This window comes from Triticum aestivum, chromosome 4A (assembly GCF_018294505.1).
Source record: "Triticum aestivum cultivar Chinese Spring chromosome 4A, IWGSC CS RefSeq v2.1, whole genome shotgun sequence".
NCBI classification, from domain to species: Eukaryota; Viridiplantae; Streptophyta; class Magnoliopsida; order Poales; family Poaceae; genus Triticum; species Triticum aestivum.
The window spans coordinates 176,630,560-176,652,847 of NC_057803.1; the positions used below are offsets into that span (position 1 = coordinate 176,630,560).

The 22,288-nt window shown below is 46.6% G+C and overlaps 2 protein-coding genes and 1 long non-coding RNA gene across 7 annotated transcripts; 1 reads left to right on the plus strand and 2 right to left on the minus strand.

Moving 5' to 3' along the window:
* The first annotated feature begins 440 nt into the window (after positions 1-440).
* On the plus strand, positions 441-8,854 carry LOC123085765 (2,3-bisphosphoglycerate-independent phosphoglycerate mutase). Its single transcript, XM_044507467.1, has 8 exons — positions 441-743; positions 849-976; positions 6,569-6,719; positions 6,798-7,001; positions 7,141-7,568; positions 7,651-7,843; positions 7,989-8,240; positions 8,344-8,854. The coding sequence occupies exons 1-8, from the start codon at positions 567-569 to the stop codon at positions 8,512-8,514; spliced, it is 1,704 nt and encodes a 567-aa protein (XP_044363402.1). The 5' UTR covers positions 441-566; the 3' UTR covers positions 8,515-8,854.
* A 92-nt stretch (positions 8,855-8,946) lies between these two features.
* On the minus strand, positions 8,947-15,637 carry LOC123085764 (proteoglycan 4). Of its 4 annotated transcripts, none has more exons than XM_044507465.1 (11): positions 15,450-15,636; positions 14,520-14,657; positions 14,164-14,349; positions 13,974-14,085; positions 13,812-13,845; positions 12,855-12,889; positions 12,724-12,758; positions 12,490-12,642; positions 9,914-12,333; positions 9,541-9,621; positions 8,947-9,325 (listed from the first exon to the last, which is right to left on the minus strand). In XM_044507465.1, the coding sequence occupies exons 2-11, from the start codon at positions 14,588-14,590 to the stop codon at positions 9,258-9,260; spliced, it is 3,195 nt and encodes a 1,064-aa protein (XP_044363400.1). In that variant the 5' UTR covers positions 14,591-14,657; positions 15,450-15,636; the 3' UTR covers positions 8,947-9,257. The 4 variants fall into 4 exon arrangements, 3 of the variants coding, with proteins under 3 accessions (XP_044363400.1, XP_044363399.1, XP_044363401.1); XM_044507464.1 differs by having other exon boundaries at positions 8,947-9,328; XR_006439874.1 differs by having other exon boundaries at positions 9,177-9,328; positions 9,541-9,657.
* Positions 15,638-17,031: 1,394 nt separating this feature from the next.
* LOC123085766 (uncharacterized) lies at positions 17,032-20,835 on the minus strand. 2 transcript variants are annotated; one of them, XR_006439876.1, is made up of 5 exons: positions 20,207-20,835; positions 20,060-20,121; positions 18,187-18,473; positions 17,991-18,065; positions 17,032-17,880 (listed from the first exon to the last, which is right to left on the minus strand). It is a non-coding gene; the product is annotated as an uncharacterized lncRNA (long non-coding RNA). The 2 variants fall into 2 exon arrangements; XR_006439875.1 differs by having other exon boundaries at positions 18,187-18,411; positions 20,207-20,833.
* Between the last annotated feature and the right edge of the window lie 1,453 nt (positions 20,836-22,288).

Sequence of the window (22,288 nt, forward strand, 5' to 3'; positions counted from 1 at the left end):
CCCAGCTAGGCGTATCTTCGGTCAACCGCGGGCCGAAAAGCCCATTTCGGCCAAGCTGCGACCGAAAAGTGCCACTTCGGCCAACACCTGCCCGACGGGCTACTAGTTTTGGTTTTTTTGCATTACGTGCTATAGTTCTCGAAAATGCTATATAATATATCATAGTTTTGAAAAAAAATTATAATTAACTGGCATGGAAATCTTTTCTTCTTCTTCTTCTTCTTCTTCTTCTTCTTCTTCTTCTTCTTCTTCTTCTTCTTCTTCTTCTTCTTCTTCTTCTTCTTCTTCTTCTTCTTTGAATTTGACCGGGGCCATGTGTCAGCGTCGTACTGTCAGGTAGGTTCATGAGCGGACCAGCTCCTCAGGTCTATACACTTGTGCCTCTCCCAGCTGCCTCGTGGCGCCCAGACCCTTCGAGAGAAAACAAGCATGGCCGATTCCTACAAACAAAAACTCGGCAATCTCTCCACCGCTTCTCTCAGAAGGCCAGAACCCAGCAAAGCACTTGCCCTGTTTCGGCGCGCTGCTTCAGGAAGCGAGTGTTGATCACACAGGCCCGAGGCAAGATGGCGCGCAGGCCGGGGGCGGAGGAGGAGAGGCCGTGGGGGCTGGCTGAACACGGGAGGCTGGGGAAACGGAAGGTGGTGGGCGTGGTGGTGCTGGACGGATGGGGCGAGGCGCCGCCCGACCCCTTCAACTGCATCCACGTCGCCGACACCCCCACCCTCGACGCCCTCAAGAAGGTACCTGCGTCTCTCTTCTCTTCTCTCACGCTGCTTCATCGGTTCCGGTTCGGTTCCTACATGCGGATGGAGATCCTTTGCTTGTGTGGTTGCATGGCATGGCAGGGTGCTCCGGAGAGGTGGAGGCTGATCAAAGCTCACGGCACGGCCGTGGGGCTGCCTACGGATGATGACATGGGGAACAGCGAGGTCGGCCACAATGCGCTTGGAGCCGGCCAGATATATGCCCAGGGGTAATGCTCCCAATGCTACATCCACGGCCAATTAAGGGCTCCTTTGATTCAAAGGATTTGCATAGAAATTTTGAAGGATTGGTATCCTTAGGAATTTTTTCTATGTTGATTGTTTGATTCATAGGATTGAATCCTATAGGATTTTTTTCCAAAGGAATTTTTTGTACTACTTCTCATAGGATTTCTAGCATCCACTCAAACCTCTTTAAAAGAATCCTTTGTTTTTCCTATGATGCTCAAACAACCTAAAACCCTATAGGATTGAGATGAGCATGACATTCCAATCCTATGTTTTTCCTATTCCCATGTTTTTATAATCCTGCAAATCAAAGAGGCCCTAAGTATGGTTTGCGGGGGTTGAGATCCTCTACAGTACTGTACGGTGCTGTAGTGCGGATGACATATGGGGCCGGGTCCACACGGCAATGATAGTACTGCATCATACAGTACTGCAGACGATCCTAGCCCGGTTTATGGGGGATTGGCCAGTTGGCAATTTTTGATTGGAGGTAAGAGGGGAGGCCGGCCCCACCCCTGTTGAATTTTTTTTGGGGGGGGGAGAGGATTAGGAGGAAGGTTACGTAACATCTTTCGTAGGTGTAGTATTATTGCTAGTACAACTTCCGTCCGGAATTAACTGTCTCTGAAATGAGTGTTATGAGTGTATCTACATGTGTTTCGGTGTGTAGATACGTTACAGTTAATTTCGGACAGAGTGAGTACTAGAATAATAAGATTTGCAGTGTGTTATGAAAAATTTGTGGAAGCCATATAAGGACACTTGTTTATTTATCTCTTAAAGGTGGCTATCTTACTCCTTAGGACCTCTTTGATTCAAAGGTTTTTCATAGGTGTTTTAAGGAATTTCACTCTTTAGGATTGTTTATTGAAATTTCTATTTGCGAGTTATTTATTGCCAAAGAGGAGTCGGGTGCTACTTATTTCCAAAGAGAGTCGGGGAGTACTCGCCTCGGGAGAATACACATGAGATTTGTAGGAATTTCCCTACGTGGGTTGTTTGATTTGTAGTAGTATTGAATCCTATCAAGCATTTTCTCAGTGATTTCCTCGCGTAACATTTCAAAGAAAATTTTATGTTTGCTCAAACCTCTTGGAAAGAATCCTTTATTTTCTTACAATACAATCGATCATTTTTTGGTACACATTCATTCGTGTATGATTCGAGTGGGCCTGTGTTATGACCGGCTTGGTCTATTCTAGGAAGAGGCCCACCGGGCATTAGTATTAGGGGCTTGGCCCGCAAGTTATCTTAGTCAAGTTATCTTAGGAAAGTTATCTTAGGCTAAAGTTATAAACTCATGTAAGGCATCGTTTTGAGGCAAGCAATAAAGACTATTATTATCTTTTGTTGCCCGGCTTCTAGAGGAGCCAGAAACCCTAGCCGCCGCAGCCAAGCCGCCGCAGCCCTCAACCCTAGCCGCGACGGCGCCCTGCCGCCGGCGCACCCGTTCCTCGCCGCGTCCACTCCCTCCTTCCCCCTACAACCTTCGCAGTAGAGCCGGTAGGAACCCTACTCCTACCAATTTGGTATCCCTAGGATCACAGTGGCGAACGGCGATCGCCTCCGGTGTCATGGGCTAGCCCGCGACGTTCCCATCTCCATCGGCGGTGAACACTTTTCCATCACCTGTGCTGGGATCGATATGGGCTGTTTCGACTTCATCCTCGGGGTGGACTTTCTCCGGACCCTCGGCCCCATCCTGTGGGATTTCGACGCGCTCACGATGACATTCTGGCGGCAGGGCCGCCGCATCCGGTGGGAGGGCATTGGGGGCGCCGCGCCTGCCGTGCCACACCTCCAGCTGGCTGCCGCGTCCTCGGAGGCCGAGCACCCCCTGCTGGATTCTCTTCTGCAGCAGCACAGCGACCTCTTCGACGATCCGCGGGGTCTTCCGCCTGCCCGGGTGTACGACCATCATATTCACCTCGTACCAGGCTCCACTCCGGTGGCGGTGCGACCCTACCGCTACCCCCAGCTGCAGAAGGATGAGTTGGAGCGCCAGTGTGCCCTGATGCTCGCCGCAGGCATCATCCGGATCTCCACGTCGCCCTTCACGGCGCCGGTGCTTCTCGTCCGTAAGTCAGACGGCACATGGCGCTTCTGCATCGACTACCGCGCCCTCAACGCACTCACGCTCAAGGACAAGTTCCCTATACCGGTGGTCGACGAGCTCTTGGATGAGCTCCATGGGGCACGCTTCTTCACCAAGCTCGATCTCCGGTCGGGCTATCATCAGGTGCGCATGCATCCGGACGACATCGCCAAGACGGTGTTTCGCACCCACCATGGCCACTTCGAGTTCTTGGTGATGCCTTTCGGCCTCGCCAACGCCCCGGCGATGTTCCAGGCCCTGATGAACGACGTCCTTCGACCCTACTTACGGCGGTTTGTGCTTGTTTTCTTTGATGACATCCTTATCTACAGCGCCACCTGGGACGAACATCTCCAGCACGTCGCCATCGTCTTCAACGAGCTTCGGGCGCACCACCTCCACCTTAAGCGCTCGAAGTGCTCGTTCGGGACGCCTACCGTCGCCTACCTCAGCCATGTCATCTCGGCCGACGGGGTGGCTATGGACGCCGATAAGGTGGCGGCCGTCTCCGCCTGGCCGACGCCTCACTCGCCGCGGGCTCTCCGCGGGTTCCTCGGACTCGTCGGCTACTACCGGAAATTTATCCGGGAGTTCGGACTCATCGCGGCGCCCCTCACGCGATTGCTTCGCCGCGACGCCTTCGCCTGGGACGACGAGGCGATGACGGCGTTCGAGGCCCTCAAGGGGGCCCTCACGACGGGCCCCGTCCTCCAGATGCCCGACTTCGACTGGCCGTTCGTGGTGGACTATGACGCCTCGGGCGCCGGGTTCGGCGCCGTACTTCATCAGGGCGATGAGCCCCTCGCTTTCTTCAGCCGGCCTTTCGCTCCGAGCCATCTTAAGTTGGCAGCCTACGAGCGGGAGCTCATTGGCCTCGTCCAGGCCGTACGTCATTGGCGGCCATAGTTGTGGGGGCGGACCTTCCACATTCGCACGGACCACTACAGCCTGAAGTTCTTGCTGGATCAACGGCTGTCGACCGTCCCGCAGCACCAGTGGATCACCAAGCTCTTCGGCTTTGACTTCTCCGTCGAGTATCGGCCGGGCCGTCTTAACACCGTGGCCGACGCGCTGTCCCGTCGCGATTCCGACCTCGCGCCATCCGCCGACGCGTCCGCTGGGACGGCCTTGTGCATCCGCTCCGGGCCATCGTTCGGTCTCTTCACCGACATTCGACGCGCCACTGCGACGGCAAATGACGCCGCACTTCTTCAGCAGCAGCTCGCGGCCGGCGACTTGGAGGAGCCCTGGTGCTTCTCTGACGGACTGCTCCTCCATGGGCGCCGGATCTTTGTTCCAGCGCATGATGATCTCCGTCACCAGGTGTTGTAGCTCGCCCACTCGGCGGGCCATGAGGGTGTGCAGAAAACCCTCCATCATCTTCGCGCCGACTTCTACATTCCTGGCGATCGTGCCCTGGTCCGCGACTGGGTTCGGTCTTGTCAGACTTGCCAGTGCAACAAGACAGAGACCCTGAGGCCGGCGGGGCTCCTTCAGCCCTTGGAGGTGCCGTCTCAGGTTTGGGCGGATATCTCCTTGGACTTCATCGAGGGCCTTCCCAAGGTGGGGGGCAAGTCAGTCATCCTCACGGTGGTCGATCGCTTCTCTAAGTACGCCCACTTCATCGCGCTGGGCCATCCATACACGGCGGCATCCGTGGCCCGGGCCTTCTTCGACGGCATAGTCCGTCTACACGGGTTCCCGACGTCGATCGTCAGTGATCGGGACCCAGTCTTCACGGGCCATGTCTGGCGCGACCTCTTCAGGATGGCGGGTGTCCAGCTCCGCCTGAGTACGGCGTTCCATCCTCAGACGGACGGTCAGTCTGAGGTGGTTAACAAGGTCATTGCCATGTATTTGCGTTGTGTGACAGGTGATCGGCCTCGCGCTTGGGTGGACTGGCTCTCTTGGGCGGAGTACTGCTACAACACTTCGTATCACTCCGCCCTGCGCGCGACGCCATTTGAGGTGGTCTATGGTCGACCACCCCCGCCTATACTTCCGGTCGACCCGGAGACGGCTCGGACGGCGGTTGCGGGTGACCTTATCCGCACCCGTGATGAGATGCTGGCTGAGGTCCGTCAGCGTCTCCTTCAGGCCCAGCAGACGGCCAAGCACTACTATGACGATCATCATCGCGAGGCGGAGTTCGCAGTGGGTGACTGGGTGTGGCTGCGTCTTCTCCACCGCTCTACGCAGTCACTGGACCCGCGCGCGAAGCGCAAGCTTGGCCCTCGCTACGCCGGGCCCTTCCCTGTCGTGGAGCGCATTGGGAAGGTGGCCTATCGTCTTCAGCTTCCAGCCCGCGCCCGCATCCACGACGTGTTCCATGTGGGGCTGCTCAAGCCTTTTCATGGGAGCCATCGGCGGCTCCTCCGGCACTTCCTCCAACCGCCGATGGTCGCATTCTTCCAGAGCCAGCAAAGGTGTTGCAGGCCCAGCTCCGTCGTGGCGTCTGGTTCGTCCTAATTCAGTGGGCGGGCCTTCCGGAGGAGGAGGCTACTTGGGAGCAGCGTGAAGATTTCCGTCAACACTATCCAGACTTTCAGCTCGAGGACGAGCTGTTTGCGCAGGCGGGGAGAGATGTTATGACCGGCTTGGTCTATTCTAGGAAGAGGCCCACCGGGCATTAGTATTAGGGGCTTGGCCCACAAGTTATCTTAGGCAAGTTATCTTAGGCTAAAGTTATAAATACTCATGTAAGGCATCGTTTTGAGGCAAGCAATAAAGACTATTATTATCTTTTGTTGCCCGGCTTCTAGAGGAGCCGGAAACCCTAGCCGCCGCAGCCAAGCCGCCGCCGCCCTCAACCCTAGCCGCGACGGCGCCCTGCCGCCGGCGCGCCCGTTCCTCGCCGCGTCCACTCCCTCCTTGCCCCTACAACCTTCGCAGTAGAGCCGGTAGGAACCCTAGTCCTACCAGCCTGACATTTCAATTTTGTGTTCTTTTTCTACTACTTTGTTTTTGGGATCTTCCTAATTGTTATCAAAGCCAGTGACACTATAGTAGTAATAGTGATAATAAACTATGTAAAAGGGATACTTACTATGCTAGTAATAATTATAATAAACACTTTGTAAAGAAATTTGAATACACTATGCGTTGTGTGTGTAGGTTTGTTGCCGACTTTAGTCATTTTAGATATTGAACTTGTATGTTGGCTTTCTATGCTGGTATAATGTATGAACAAATGGAGGCATGTGACCTAGTGGTCGTTCATATACACCTTGGTTTAATCCTTGCGATTGACATTGTAACCGTACTTGTTCCGGTTACTCGGGCGGGACAAAATGTGATGGTGTTAAGTAGGCGAGGGAGTGTGCGGGTCTGCGTGCTTTGCGATGGTGTGTGCGGGTTAGTGCTAGCATAAGGACAACAGTCATGTATGACCAAAGCGACCAAGTTAATTTCAGTACAACTACCTTGGTGAAGCTACTTATTAAGCAAAAGTTAGTGATCATTTGTGCACAACGTGCAGTGCAAAACTGGTGGATTTGGCGCTTGACTCTGGGAAGATATATGAGGGGGAGGGTTTTAAGTACATCCAGCAGTCTTTTGACACCGGTACTTTGCACCTCATTGGTTTGCTGAGCGATGGGGGCGTGCATTCAAGGATCGATCAGCTGCAGGTTACACCATTTTTCTTCTAAGCAGAGTTCATTCTGCAGTGTAGTTCCAGGCTGATGTGAATGATTTGGCTGTGGCAGCTGCTTCTGAAGGGGGCTAGTGAACATGGAGCGAAGAGGATACGGGTTCATATCCTTACCGACGGTCGCGACGTATTGGATGGAAGCAGTGTCACATTCGTGGAAACGCTTGAGAATGATCTGGCTAAGCTACAGGAGAAGGGTGTTGATGCAAGGATTGCATCTGGTGGAGGCAGGATGTATGTTACAATGGACCGCTATGAGGTGATCTCTCCTATCCTATCCTACTTCAAAAAATTGTGTGTTTCTTCAGGGATGTACCCTGCAGCAGCAATACTGCAATTATAACTTCTTTTTTGCGAGATACTGCAGTTATAACTTTGTATTTCTTGTTGTTATGCAGAATGATTGGCAAGTTGTGAAGCGTGGCTGGGATGCCCAGGTTCTTGGTGAAGCCCCACACAAGTTTCCAAGTGCCCTTGAAGCCGTGAAGAAGCTGAGGGATGATGATCCCAAGGCCAACGACCAGTATTTACCCCCGTTCGTCGTCGTCGATGAAAGCGGAAAACCTGTTGGGCCCATAGTGGATGGAGACGCTGTTGTGACATTTAACTTCAGAGCTGATCGAATGGTGATGCTCGCAAAGGCGCTAGAGTACGAGGACTTGGACAAATTCGACCGTGTCAGATTCCCGAGGATTCGCTACGCCGGTATGCTTCAGTATGACGGCGAACTAAAGCTCCCAAGTCATTACCTTGTTGCTCCCCCGGAGATAGAGAGGACGTCCGGCGAGTACCTGGCGCACAATGGCGTACGCACCTACGCTTGCAGGTACATACTTTTGTGCTGTATAAAGAGCTTCTATCTCTGAACATTCTGGTACTTGAGCATGTCTTGTGGTTTTGACCTGTAGCGAGACAGTGAAATTTGGTCATGTCACCTTTTTCTGGAACGGGAATCGGTCGGGCTACTTCAACCCAAACCTGGAAAGGTACGAAGAAATTCCCAGTGACACTGGTATACCCTTTAATGTACAGCCAAGAATGAAGGCCGTGGAAGTTGCAGAGAAGGCACGGGATGCCATCCTCAGTGGCAAATTTGATCAGGTACTTGGCACAATGAGATCCTCCTCAAGCATAAATCCATGCATATGCATATGCATGTGCAAGTAGACAAATGAGATACTCATTTGTAACTGTTAATTGGCAACTACGGTGAGTAGTAAAACAGAGTGATGTGGTGGTTTTGTAGGTACGGGTAAACATCCCGAATGCAGACATGGTTGGGCACACAGGTGACCTTGAAGCCACCATCGCTGGGTGCAAGGCCGCTGATGAAGCCGTCAAGATTATTCTTGACGCCATTGAACAAGTAGGTGGCATCTTCGTGGTCACCGCTGACCATGGCAATGCCGAGGACATGGTGAAAAGAGACAAATCCGGGAAACCGATTCGCGACAAAGACGGGAATGTGCAGCCCCTTACCTCACACACACTGAATCCAGTGAGTGCACATTTCATCATCAGACGCCCGGTGCTATGTATATCTATATGCACGAGCACGACTGAGTGTCCCGTTCTCATCGTCTTACTGAACCCGGCTGCAGGTCCCCATCGCCATCGGAGGTCCAGGGCTTGCGCCAGGGGCTACATTCCGGGAGGACCTTCCGGATGCCGGGCTCGCTAACGTCGCGGCGACACTCATCAACCTCCATGGTTTCGAGGCCCCTCGTCACTATGAGCCAACTCTCATCCAAGTCTCGCCGGTTCCCTTCTGAATCCGTCATCTGCCGTTCCCCTTCCCTTTCTGTGATTGGCGCAGCCATGCTTATGTCTACCTAGTAAATAAATGTCCACCCATGTACCACCATTTTCTTTCTTTCTTTGAATTGATGTCCACTTCTGTTTCTGAATCCGTCCGTGTGTGGTGATACCGTACCCATATGTAGTAGGAGTATCTATTTTGTGCCTCTTTTTCCTGGGTTTAGGTTTGTTGGGAGAGCGCTTCTGACCTTTGTAATCATGCAGCGTTTTCAGGATGATTGCTTGGCACGCTCCAAATTCAGTGAGAATTAATTTTTTACGCCAAATACGTAGCTAAATGAGAACTTGGAACAAGAAGTCGCCTTCAGAGTTTTAGCTTTAAAAATCCCAGAGGTTCGCGACACCAACAGTAGATCATCAATCAGTTCTAGTCAAGCTGCCTGATATAACCAACTAGCTGGATGCAGTTAAATCTGTTTTTTTTTTTTTTTTGCAGCAGTCATCAGTCAAGATCACCCGCAAAAAAGAAAAATAGTAGTACCAGTCAAGATAACATACCGGTCATCTAAAACAACTCAGAAAAATACTTAAAAGATGTACAGCAAGACATGAGCAAAGTAATGATATGCGGACCGCTAAGGAGAAGCTAATATCGAAGAGCAGGAAAGCAGAACCGGACACAAACAACCTGGCTCCGTTCTCAACAATCAGTCACCTCAATCCATTTTTACATCTAACGTATAACAACGCATGCTATCTATCGAAGCTTTGACTCGTTGGTTTTGCTGCTCCGGAAGTTTGAGAGGGAGAAGAATGACCTTGATGCTGCTGCAAGTACAAAGAGGCACAAACAAATGTATTAGTGGTGCTTTCACGTCTACTCAACTCTAGTACTCCCTCTGTTCCGAATTACTTGTCTCGGATATGGATGTATCTAGAACAAACATACATCTAGATACATCCATTTCTACGACAAGTAATTCCGAACGGAGGGAGTAGATACAAGTGACCATAATTTTGTTTGGGTAAAAGGAACTAGCCTTTAGTTGACGGTGCAGCTCCAGGCCTGTCCCGTAGCCTATCCGAGCCTGTGGCATTGAAGCTGCTGGCCGTTGATTGAGCTGAAAAACAAGAGGTTTAGATTCGACAAGGTAGACCTGCAATTTTATTCATAGGAAAATGAATAACTACGTGTATTTCATAGAAACACATAACGGTTATGTTTATGTAGATTCGCTTTGCGCTATCATATTGTCGATGTTACGTTGCGGCGCGCTGTGTATGACCATCTTGGAAGGAACTTTAGATGTAAAATACTGAGAGCCTCAAGCACTAAAGTATGAGATGCTTTCTGCTTGAAAACTACAGCATGTAGGAAGAGAAGCTCCCGCTGAATTATGGCTGTAGAAGTACCTGATAAGACGCTATTAGTCTTGGAACCATCAAAAGTTCTCCTGCTGGAATTTACACCGTCACCAGCACCGGATTCTTCTTGTTCATCCTCTCCATCAGAAACCACAGATGGGCTGGCCAAACCATTAGTGTTGTTGTCTCCTTTGTTTTTCCGAGCAAATTTAAGAAGTCTCTTGAATCCTTTTGGAGAATCTTTATGAAAAACTATTGCGGGTGGGTTTTCAGCATTTCCCCACTCGATTATTTCTGGTTCGTTGCTATCTGCTTGCAACATTTGTGACAACGAATGACGGATTCTTGGGCTTGATGACGGCAATGGTTCAATTGCTGGCGAGGTGACATCCTCGCCTGTCACGCTTTCACCCACATCAGTAACTTCTTGATGATCCACTTCAACCCAGGCAGCTGATGAGATGTCCATGTCCTCGTCAAGAGGTTTGACCTCAACGACAGAGGGCTCAACCTGGTCACTGGGGCCCATTTCGGCTGCGCTTAAACTCGAGCCCGGGTTTTCTGTTTTTTCAACATGTAAGTCATTATCGATCGAAATTTCTAAATTTTCATCAACATCATGTGCTGGTTGAGCAAGATCAGCCTCTGGTACCTTGGTAGTTGGCTCGGTTGTCACAGGAGATTGCTCCTTATCTTCCGCACGGGTAACAATTCCACTGCCCTTTGAAGAATCACCAAGCTGCGGCACTTTACTCTTAACAGCACCAGAACCAACACCTTGACTAATCCCAGTGGCTTTCTTCACGGGTTTGGGTTCTACTGGTACAACACTGCTTTTCTTTGGGACCTTGTTATACATGCCTGACTTTGTCATTGCACTTGATTTTTCTTCTGATGCAGGTGAACTTTTTGCCACTCTGCTCGGCTTTGTTGCTGTCCTTGTCTTCTTATCTTCCTGCCCCTTAATGGCTGGCTTTGTCGCAGTCACAGGTTCCTTCTTGTTCTTCACTGCTGGAAGGGGTTTCTCCACCTTTGAAATCGGCTGAGGTGCCAAGGATGCTGTCGCGGTCCTTCTCCGGCTAGTTGGTGTCGATGTTGAAACTGCTCCAGGAGAGTTTTTAGTTTTCTGTGCAGTACTACTAGTTGCTTTAGTCAAAGATCCTGACCATGAACTACGGGTAGCTGGTGCAGGTGATGGTTTGGGGGAACTTTTTTTTGCTGGTGTCTTTGAGATCACTTCCTTTGGCAAGACTGGAGGTGATGAATTTCTCCTTGCCCTTTGTGGAATAGGTGAGTTGCGCTTCTCTGTTATGATGCTAGTCTTGGGGGTAACTGCTGCTCTGTTCTGCCCAACGGATTCCTTCAAGAGCTTGGTGCTCGTCTCCTTTGCTGGTCGCTTTACACCTTTCTCTGTTCGAACCTTCGTGTCTCGCTTCTCTCTTTGAAGTCCGCCTTTCTTCTCACTTGCAGAAATGAGCCCGGTAGCAGTTACATTGGCGCCTGCAAACTTCCCAGGCATGACCTCCATCATTTTCATTAACATCTGATTAAGTTCGGCTTCCTTCTGGCGATTCCACTCAGCAGAGGCCATTGCCCTATCACTGTTTGACTCCTGCCCAGAATGTGTTTGTTCAGCAGAAATGTTACTGTGGGATGAGACCACATTTTCCATGTCCGACACTGTGATGCCATGGCCATCAGCATCGTAACTTCCTGCCTCAGGTGCAACTACACTGTTTGGCGCTGCATCTGTCTCAGCCTGTAATTCAGCTTCATTCTTCTCTGCATCAGATGCCATATTGTTAGATTTGCTTTGAGAGGTAGAATCTGAGGTCTTTTCTCCCGATGTATTGCTGTTCAAAGAGTCACCCATTCCTGAACTCCACCGACGCAGTACAGATTTGGTCGCGACCAAGCCGGCTTTCTTACTTTCAGAATCCAGATTCTCACCCTTCTGCTTCTTCTCGAAAAGGCTAATCGCATCTTGCACGCTCATTCTTCTTACATTATTGTCGGATCTCCTTGGTGGCTGGTCTGTTTCACCATTGCAGCTGCTTTCATCATCTTTATCCAAAGCAACTCTCTGGCTAGGAGGGAAGTAACTTAGGCTCTTGATGGCAATTGGCGTTGACCTACGAGATCCTGATCTCCCAATTTGAACCCTTCGCATTGGAGAAGCAGACCTCCTAGGAGAAGCAGATCTCATAAGGGGGCGGCTTCTTTCAACAACAGCTTCATCTTCATCGGTGGACTCAGAGGAATCGTCGCTTTCCATTGACATTTTACGTTCAACTTGTGCAAGCTTTGCTGGGGAAACATTACTGGTGATAGGCCTTTGGATATTGGTTTGGGAACTGATATCACGAGTCTCAAGTGCATCATCCTTTCTCTCAGCAGTAGAAGCTTGGTGTGGGGGTAGCACAGAGGGCTGGCAATCCCGGATCAACAGTAGGCACCTCACCAACCAACTAAAGCAAAACGATAAATGATGACAATTAGCTTCTTGTATCACACAAAAAAAAGTACAATGGAATGACCTTGTAGAAATGATCTAATTGTGTGTGTGTGTGGGGGGGGGGGGGGGGGGGGGGGGGGATAAGTTTGTAGTGATTTTTGCAGCATACCTAAACTCTGATGTCCCAAAATGCTGAACAAAACCAGACAAATCTGATACTTCTTTATTCAACAACTTAGAGCCAACTGCTCGACTCAATAATACCAAGATTTCTTCTTTCAGTGCTGATAGCCTCAAATCCAGTGCTCGAAGTAACTCATTCCTTCAACATTTAGTTATAGAAAATGTCAACTAATAGATGGGAAAAAATAGTGACAGAAAAAGGAAAAAGAAAAGGCTTTACTTTGTAGCCACTGAGGAGTTTGGGCCAATATTTCCCTGAAAGTAATTTTGAGAACTAAAATGTGAGCAAACAAAACATAAAAATGCACAAAAACATAAAGCCATCAGAAGTTTTGCACAAATGGAAATTACCTGCTGTGGTTTGCCAACGGTGCTGGAGAGACCACCTGCAAATTAGAATATCATCATAAACTGAGCACTCTACCAACATTAGCCAGAATAAGACATTCTGTAAAGAAATCCCTTGCCATCCATAGAAATTGCTTGTACTAAGTCAAAACTAAAAACAGTTACCTATAGGTTTTAGTGCTCAATTTTTTTAATAGAGTGTTTTCATTTGCATTGACGCGCATGCAGAAATGTGAAGTGTGAACATTTTCAACAAACCCAAAGATAATATTTTAGAGCATCAAAACATTTTATGTCAGACCAAATGCCTCGGGTTCCGATTTTTTAAGTCAAAAGAAGGGTTGAACTTATCCAATTAGAGAAAATAGTGTCTGCCAAAATGCATTTGCCTATATAAATCACGTGTGAGTGCAAGACAGCAATTTTTATTATGTTTTCATGTCTTTGACAGATAGATAATTTCTAGAATTTGCAGCAGGCAGCTAATTTCTTCTAGTGATAGGCAAAGAATCATGGGTACGATAGTAGGATTCGTTATCTATGGACACAAGCAAACAAAATGGATGGACCAAGGAAAATATGTCAATGGCCTCAATGCACCAACAAAGTCTTAAAGATATCAAAACACAATGCACCAACAAAGTCACCAACTAAATAGTCAAGGAACCAACTAAAGTCACCAATGAAGTACTGTGATTCATCAACCATTTGAGTGTTATGCTTGATAAAAAATGTGATTTCAACCAGGGAATGAGTAACAGGCTCTAAGAGTAGAACTAAACTGTTATTAAGTCCATCACTCATAGCACTAAAATGGTAAAGTGAATCCAAAATTTGATTAGATAGGCTTCATAAAAAGGAGACAAAAGCCATATTGCATACAGCCATACATGCTGAAAGGTTGTGATGGCTTTCGAGTACAAAGAACAATGGAAGAAGCAAGACTTTCTTTGAATGTACCTGTCAAAGCACCACCCATAAGATTTTGTTGTTCCTGCATAAAAAATGGATTTTGTTATTTACGGCGTCTGCTGTTTTTCTAGATAAGAACTGAACTTAAATGTGCAAGCAAACTTAGCACAGAAAATTTGTTTTACTTCTTTTGGGACAAAATTATGATACCTTGGACTGTAGATAATCATGAAACTTTCTAGTTTCCTCCAGCTGAGACATTTCCTGTAAAATTCCATTCGCCGTTTTGGATGCATCAGGCGAATTTATGATATGTAGAAATCTGGTAGGGATGTTCAATTTAGTTACGATTACAACTATAAAAAACACAAGTAACTAGAAAAAGGTTAAGGTGAAAGACCTCTCTAAGGTGGATTTTGTGAACCAGGTAGAGCCTTTTGCATCCCCAGCCAATAACAGCTTAAAAGAGCCACTTGATGAACGTGATTGGAAATTTTTGGCATCTTCCAAGTGCAGGACTAGTTGGTCGAAAGGACCAGATGCTACTGGTTCGGCACTCTCTCCATTACAAGCAATTGCCTCATACCTGATGAAGGAAAGGTTTCACAATACTGGGCGGGTCAGAATTTATATCAGAGATTGTGAATCATAAAAGACTCAATATGGCATATCCATGAAACAGTTTTCAGCCAAATGCAGCGACGAAAATCTGAAGCACACTTCATAAGCTCAATCACGGTGAACAGAGTGCTTCACCTGTTCTTGGTCAATGACACTTGGAACACTGCAGAATCAAGCTCCACGTCGCCAGCAACTCTCCCCTCCATTTTGCCCACAACTACAAGCACAGCAACCCTCTATAGATCGTATCTGCTCCTTGTCCACTTCAAATACCTGTCAACGGGAATATCAGCAGAAACGTCACCAACCTTGCAAAAGGAAACAGATAACAAAGAAGAGAGATAATGCTACTGCCAAGGTCAGAAACGCTAATATGTCAACATCTATAATAATAAGTGATTAAATGTTCCATGCCCAAATATGCAGGTTACTTTTCAGCATGAGGGTACCAACCAAGCATAGAGCAAACTGATTGTGCATGTATCACCGAACCAACTCCACACCTAAGTCATTCATTCCGCTCGATTATGTTCCCACAGCACAGACAAACTTATAGGCTTCTATAGCGGTAAAATAGCATGTGGTACGAGTGTAGTATGCCTCAATTTCCTTAGTTAACGCAATCAGATTCATAGATCAGAGAAGCAGAAAAGCAGATACAATTCAAACCCAAAAGACAAAATTCTAGTACCATCAGTGCAGATCCTTCATCATCAGAGCTACCAAACTAAGCACTGGACGCATTGAATCCGAAATGGAGGGTTTCTAAGCGATCGAAAGTTTGGAGCCCGCGGGGGCTCCCGGATCCAAAACCCCAAAATCCCTCGCAGACAAAAATCCAAAGCCCTAGAGATCCAGGCAGGCCAACTCCACTGATTCCTGGCTCCTATGGCTCGCCAAAAAACAGAACGGAAGAAGGCGGATCCAGATTCTGGAGGCGACAACGCCCGCTCACCGACCCACTGCCTCAAGCTTCGAGCTCAAGCAAGCCACCCCCACCCAGGTCCGAGGAGACCGCAGCAAAAACACCCGAGAAAACTAAGGCAGGGCAGACGAATGCCTCACCAGATCAAGCGGCGGCGGCCTCCGCCTCCCGCATTCGATCCGGCGCCGCGCCGACTGGATCGAGGGCTCGGAAGTGATGGAGAATTTTTGTTCCGTGAGTCGCTCCTTTTTTCGCTGGGGGCAGTTGCAGTTGCAGCAGCGAGTGGGGGAATGGACGCCAGGAGAAGGCACAACTGCGGAATGCGGGGTTTAAATGACTGAGGGCCAGTTGAGGAACTGACACTGGGTATTGCACTTATTTACTGTCCCGCCACTGGCCTGGTGTTTTGTGTACCCGTGGAGTGCGCTTGCGGTTTCAAAAGGAGGCCGTCGGTCGGTGGGACGCGTCGGGAGAATTTACCATAACGCCCTTCCGGGGAATTATAGGTAGGAAACGTACTCCGCTTTTGCGCGCGCTGATTTCTTTTTTGTTTAAGAAATCTGATTGACAATTCCGACGAAATATTGAAATGAATAGTAACAATAATACAGTATTGGGGATTGCATCATTCAAATTTAAAGCACATGCGATGGAGAATATCCGGCAAGGAGAATGTTGAGTAATTAGCATTATTCTGTGTAGAATGACTAAACTTAGGTTGGCATAGTGGTGAGTAACTTGGACTAATGGCATGTATATATTACTAGTCTATGTTACTATTTTTATAGTAGGTAGTAACATATGGATGATAACATGTAAGTCTTTCTTAATTGAGATATAGACTCATTTTACCTCGGGGTGTGTTATGTTACAGTAACATATTATATTACCACAAGCATCTCTTTTCTCATTATTAACTCCATGCCACATAAGCAATTTTTTCTTGGGGTGTGCTATGTTACTACTACCTCCGTTTCAGTTTACAAGTCCTACGCGTATACCTAGATTGTCAATTTTATCACCTTAATATAAACTACATAACACAAAAATTATACGGTTTGAAAATAAAACATCTGAAGTTTATATTGATATACTTTTTATAATATATGACGTGTATTAGGTTGGTCAAATTGACGACCTAGGGGCACGCACACGCCCTGTAAACTGAGAGAGAGGTAGTACTTAAGTTACGCCCACTATGGCTAGCCTTAAGCAGCAATTAGATTCATACTCCCTCTTTTCCGGTTTATAGATCTTATCTCAAAATTTTAGTTTTTTCATTTTATAAGGCTCAATTTGGTTGTTCCCCGTCACATGTTCAAATTCCAAAATATATTAAATCATTACATGCAAGTATTAAAAGAAAATTGACCAATACATATACTTTATGCATGCATGTATTGCAATTAATACATTGGTAAACATAATTTTTTGAGAAAAACAAAAGCATTAATTGTGTGTTTTGCAAACTACAAAAAGTATTCCACCACTCACCATCTACCTTGATTGGTGAGATTTTTGAATTAAGCTCTGTAAACCAAAAAGGAATGAGTAGTTCATAGTACAGAACCTTGAACTTGTAGGTAAATTATGTGTTCAACAAATTCAAACACCAAACTCTAAAACCCCAGTAATTGCAGGTCAATTGGTGGAAAAATTATCTGCACATCGATTTGATCGTGATTTTATGGTCAAAGCCACAAGGACACCCAAAACCCACCGTTTGCGTTTGTGATAGCATCGTATTGAAGGAGCAGCCGAAAGATGCGTGTGGTTTGTGCGTATACTACTACATCGTATATGTACATGGATGTTTATGTTGGCGTAATGGACATTATCTATACTACTATTAAACAAGCAAACATATTCATTGCTAAGTGCACCTAGCCTAAGCTACACAAAACATCATGGACCAATTACAACCTCATGATCAGATTACTTAATTAGATCTAACCATTAAGATTAGACTAACCCTCAGGCAAAACTGCGCTTAGCAATTTTCCTCGGCGGACGAAAACTCTACCGTCCCACCTCTGCAAGCCCTACGATCACGCAAGCCATAAAAACAGGAAACTGATCGCAATCAAATCGCCTCAAAACAACTACCCCGCGACGCATGCCACCTGCCTCTGCCCGCCGGATGCTCCTACTCCCTCGAGGGTCGCCGCCTGACCCTCCTCCCCCGCCACCGTCGATGCTTGCCTTGCCTCTCTTTCCCTTGTCGCCATTGATCTGTGTTGGCCTCCGCCCCCGCCACCGCTGGCCGGCCTCTCCTTACGCACAGGTCACCACCCACCGCTCCTTCGTTTGGCCGCCGACCGATGCAAGTGGCTGTACACCGCCACTGGCCTATCCTTGCGCGCAGGTCGCACACTCAGGAAGAACGCGATGAAGGAGTAGGTGAAGGACATGATAACGGCGATGATGGAGACAAAGGTGGCCGATCTCCAGGCCCGGGAACTATGAGAGGACGAGCTCGACAAGGCGGAACATCACCAGGTACATCGCCCCATCCTGCTGCAGTTCGCGTCGTGGCCCTTTTAATGGCGGCAGTTGCTGGGCACCACAGACCTGCACTCTCAAGGCAAGGAACTTCTTTTAGTCCATGACTTTTATGAACAAAATATTTACAGATATTCAGAAGTAAAAGAGGCTTAAATAGTAAAACTGCCTGTGCTTACATGATGCCCGTGCCAACTGTGATGCATAGACAACTGTGTACTGTGCATTGCCACACACAGCTACATCTCTAGGCCCTGCATGGACATGATCAAGAGTGTGAGACCCATTTATTCTGCCTAACAACAGACATGCATGCATGCTGCCAATGTCCATCCATACATGCCAGGAGAAGTTAATTTCAGGATTATTTGTTACCGAGGCAGGAGCGGACGGCGGCCATGTACATGTGTATAGTTCCGTTTGCCATGGATGGGTTCCGGCGAGCGGTAGTAGTCGGAGATGAGGACAACGATGTAGTAGGTGATGTAGGCGCAGACAATGAGGACGATGGGCCGAGGACCCAGCCCATCTGCGCCACGCTTTGCATTAGCGCCAGCACACCGGACCTTCTATCATTTTGATCTTTGTAGGGATCTTGACCTTAAAAGAGGGTTTCCACAGGTGAAACTGGGCAAGATGTATTGCTCCAAATTTGAATCTCACTACAGCGCACCAGCAATTAGAGGATAGGTATTATTATGAAGATATAAAAAAATCACCGGGTGGATATTTTTAACAAGAAGTACAGAACTAAGTTGTGGTTGAAAAAACACTTCAGCAAAAATGGAATAGCAATGTGATAGCTTTATATAGTGCTTCAGTGATAGCTTTGTACACTGCTTCAGTGTTTATAATGGAGTCCATTGCAGTTTAGATAAATGAAAAAGGAGGGACAACAAACACAAAATTCAAGTACAACCAAGTATTTTTATTTGTTTGTGTTTGTAACATTAGTATAACCGAAGTTGCAAACTGGAAGTATGTGAAGGAAACCGTTATAATAAAGTACATAGCAAAAAATAGTAGTACGGTAAAATATGGAACACTGGTGTAACTGAAATAGCTTGTTTTGAAATTTTAACTAATGCATCCCTCATCAAACTAGAACACAAAATTCTGCTATGAAAGTGATTCCTTAAGATTATGTTTCAGGGTGAAACATTTCCCAACAGAAAAGTGTTTGTTACTGCTCGTTTGGGGCAGCAAGCTCCTTTCTGGTTAAAAGGATTTGAGTGGAAGGTTGATTGCAATGAATGCAAGCAAGCATGCTTCTACTGAGCCTTAGAAGAAGCCAAGGAGTATGTTCCAGAACCTCTTTTGTATTACTTCATCACAAAAAGTTACTGCAATATTTGCTTTTTTCCTAAATATACATGATAGACTTGAATGATTTTCTATTATATTGCAAGATGCCCTATTAGTGTGATCATAACAATTCTTTGTAATCATTGGTCGGTGTCATGAAGCAGAGCTTATTTTGTGGATAGATGCATTGGTTTATGTTTCGAGCCTTTTAGATTTTCCCTAATAATATGGAGTTGATTACGATGAATGATGCGCTTCTTTGCGAATTTCCCATGTGTGTAATTACAAAAAAATTGGTTCTCGGCATTACCTATTTGATAGGAAAAACTTGAATACAAAGGTTTGGCAATATGTTCACTAGGGTTTTAGTCCGAGTAAATTTTTTTGGTGTGTTACAACATTTTTAAACATCTCTATTGCCTCTCTTATGTTGGTACATCAATGTATTTTCATCATTTTATTGATATATTTTCTTTGTATGATGAATGCTAATTGTTTTCACATGATAATACATGCGTTGCACTTGCAAGCTTACTATTTATTTAAAAGTGAAAACAAAACATGTAACCTGATCCATTCTAAACACTAAAGAAGTTGCACTTCCTGATTCCAGAGTGTAAAATGGTGCATTTGAATGTCTTCTTGTTGGAACTATGCAGTTATGCGATATTCTTCTTTCATGTAGATATCCTATTAGGTGAGAGCGTCAACGAGGTTTTGTTGATCTATCATGAACCGGTTTAGAATAAATGTTTTTGAAGTATATATGCTTGTGGTAAGACGTGTAAGAAATATTTAGAGTTGCCGATGAAGGTAAACTGGAACTTTGATTTAGTAAACAAATATGCCCAACCATCACATCAAGGAAACGTTCCATAGGCAACCCCAAGGATTTCCCAAACTATAAAAATAAAGTGCAATGCAACTCACAATCAAAACATACCCGTCCATTCAGACTTGTTGCTCCCATTCCCTTTTGGCGCCTTCTTCTTCTCCTTCATGAAACTGAACCATTAAGGATCGCATCGTCAACACAGCCACCAACTAATAAGCGGATTAAAGGAAACCCAAAACTAGGAAGAAAGCTTACTCTTTTTCTATTGGTAGTAGAATAGCTGCCGGGGTTGCGAGTTTGCGAGCAGGGACCTCCAGTCTCGGACCTTCCCGTCCCTATTTATTGGCCAATGAAGCCCGTCTCCCCAGACCGGAAGTCAGGCAGCGACCCATGAGACAAAAGCCAGTGCCCTCACCGCCGGGCGGCGGCGGCGGCGAAGGCAGCACCACGCGGAACACGCCATGGCCCCCGAGCAGATAACCCTAGGGGTCCGAACATTGCACGGAGTGAGGTGATGCACCTGTTGACGAACCAAATTGACGGGGAGGAGCAGGCGGCGGGGTCGGAGAGATAGAGTAACCTGGAACTGGGACGAGCGCGGGAGAGGGTGGAGAGGCTCATGGCGGCGGCGGCGATGTTTACTAAATCAGGAGGAGGGAGGAGCCTCGGCGTCCGGGCGAGCATGCCGAGCTCGAGCACCGTCTCGGTCACTTCGGCGACCGGATTCGATGAAGGAGCAGGGAAGAGCAGGGGTGTGCGAGTCCCACGCCTCCGACGGCCAGTTCCGCGGCCGGATTTGACATTAAGGGGAGGAGGAGCAGGGGCGACCATGGGAGAATGGGGAACGACAAGGAGATGCGAGGGGGCGGTGGGGAAGTGACCAGATTTTTTTTCTTTCGTTAATACTGTATACACGTACTCCGTGTTGACAGTGACTCACCAGAGAAATTGTAAGTGAGTGCGGCTTGTCCAAATAAAAAAAGAATTATCTTCTGACTGACTAGGTTGTATTATCATCAGGGAGGTTCCTTCCTCGATGCCTTCTCCTTGAACAATCGATGAAATACACAACTAGCTTGCACATATTTAAGGTGCACGGTCAGTTTCATTTTGTGTAAAAAAATAGAGGTGAGTTTTTCTTCAAAGATGTCTCCACCAATCCGCCTACATAGACAATCTCTTTGTTTGCAAAAAAAGGCAAATGTGAATTGTCCTCCATTTTGAAATTATGAAAGTTTCTTCCCCTCTTACATCAGGCAAGTGTCTAGAGGAAGTTTTGCTTTTGCTTAGGTTCAAGAAACAAACTATTGCACAGTACTGCGGATATGATATAGTGCTCTTCTCTTTCAAAAAATGCATAGCAAAATTTCAGGGGCCTGCAGATGATTTCTTGAGTAACAAATTTTAGGAGTTCAGACTAATTTTCTTATGATAGTTCACACATGCTGCCAATGAAATTCATCCTCTTTAGAAAACAACAAGTTGTTTACTTATGTGTTGTTCTGTGATTAGACTGTAGGGTAAGTTACTTTTTAATGAACCAAGATTCAAGTTTTGTTTTATTTTGATAGTTGTACCTTTTTCTTCTACAATTTACAAATATTCTCACTAATTTAGGATGTAACAATGGTTAATCCGTCCTTTCATGTTTTTTCATAATTGCTTTGGGTATCTGTTAATTATGCATGAATCCATCTTCCCACACGCTGCATTACTACATATATGTATTCGAGTTTTTCTAATATATCTTTTATGACATCATGGCACTGAACCATGAGTGAAGCAAAAATGTATACAACTGAGGGGTATAAGCACATTTGGCTGCTGGACTAAACATTACATATTTAGTAACTATTTCAAATCATAAAATTTCATGATGAAGAAATCAGCTTGTCCATTTGCTATATGGCTTGACTCTTTTCAATCTTACTGATAACGAAACTGTTTTTCTTCTATGATATGATGAAACAAGGGCATGTGTGAGATAGGAGAGGCAACATATTTGACTCGTCATGTTGAAATTGTTGCAGCCATGTGTGATGTCAATTTTTATGATGGGGCAGAGGGTAGAATCAAGATGATATGGCTACAAAAATAGCTTATAACTAATTACTAGGTACCAGCATCATATGTTACATAAATTTATTGATCTTGAACTTATTTGCATGCCCTTTATTTGTTCGTCATTTAGCTGTGTTTCCATCCCAAAAAAATTATTATCAGTAATAATACATGTATAGTACTCCCTCTGTCCCATAATATAAGAACGTTTTTCAAGCTATGTTAGCTTCAAAAATGATCTTATATTATGGGACGGAGGGAGTAGATGATAAACTA

Coding starts and splice junctions, on each gene's coding strand:
- LOC123085765 (XM_044507467.1), top strand. CDS start 567: ATGGCGCGCAGGCCGGGGGCGGAGGAGGAGAGGCCGTGGGGGCTGGCT. Junction 744..848: donor CCCTCGACGCCCTCAAGAAG/GTACCTGCGTCT, acceptor ATGGCATGGCAG/GGTGCTCCGGAGAGGTGGAG. Junction 6,720..6,797: donor CAAGGATCGATCAGCTGCAG/GTTACACCATTT, acceptor TGGCTGTGGCAG/CTGCTTCTGAAGGGGGCTAG.
- LOC123085764 (XM_044507464.1), bottom strand. CDS start 14,590: ATGGAGGGGAGAGTTGCTGGCGACGTGGAGCTTGATTCTGCAGTGTTC. Junction 12,890..13,811: donor TATGGGTGGTGCTTTGACAG/GTACATTCAAAG, acceptor TCTAATTTGCAG/GTGGTCTCTCCAGCACCGTT. Junction 12,759..12,854: donor CCGTTGGCAAACCACAGCAG/GTAATTTCCATT, acceptor AATTACTTTCAG/GGAAATATTGGCCCAAACTC.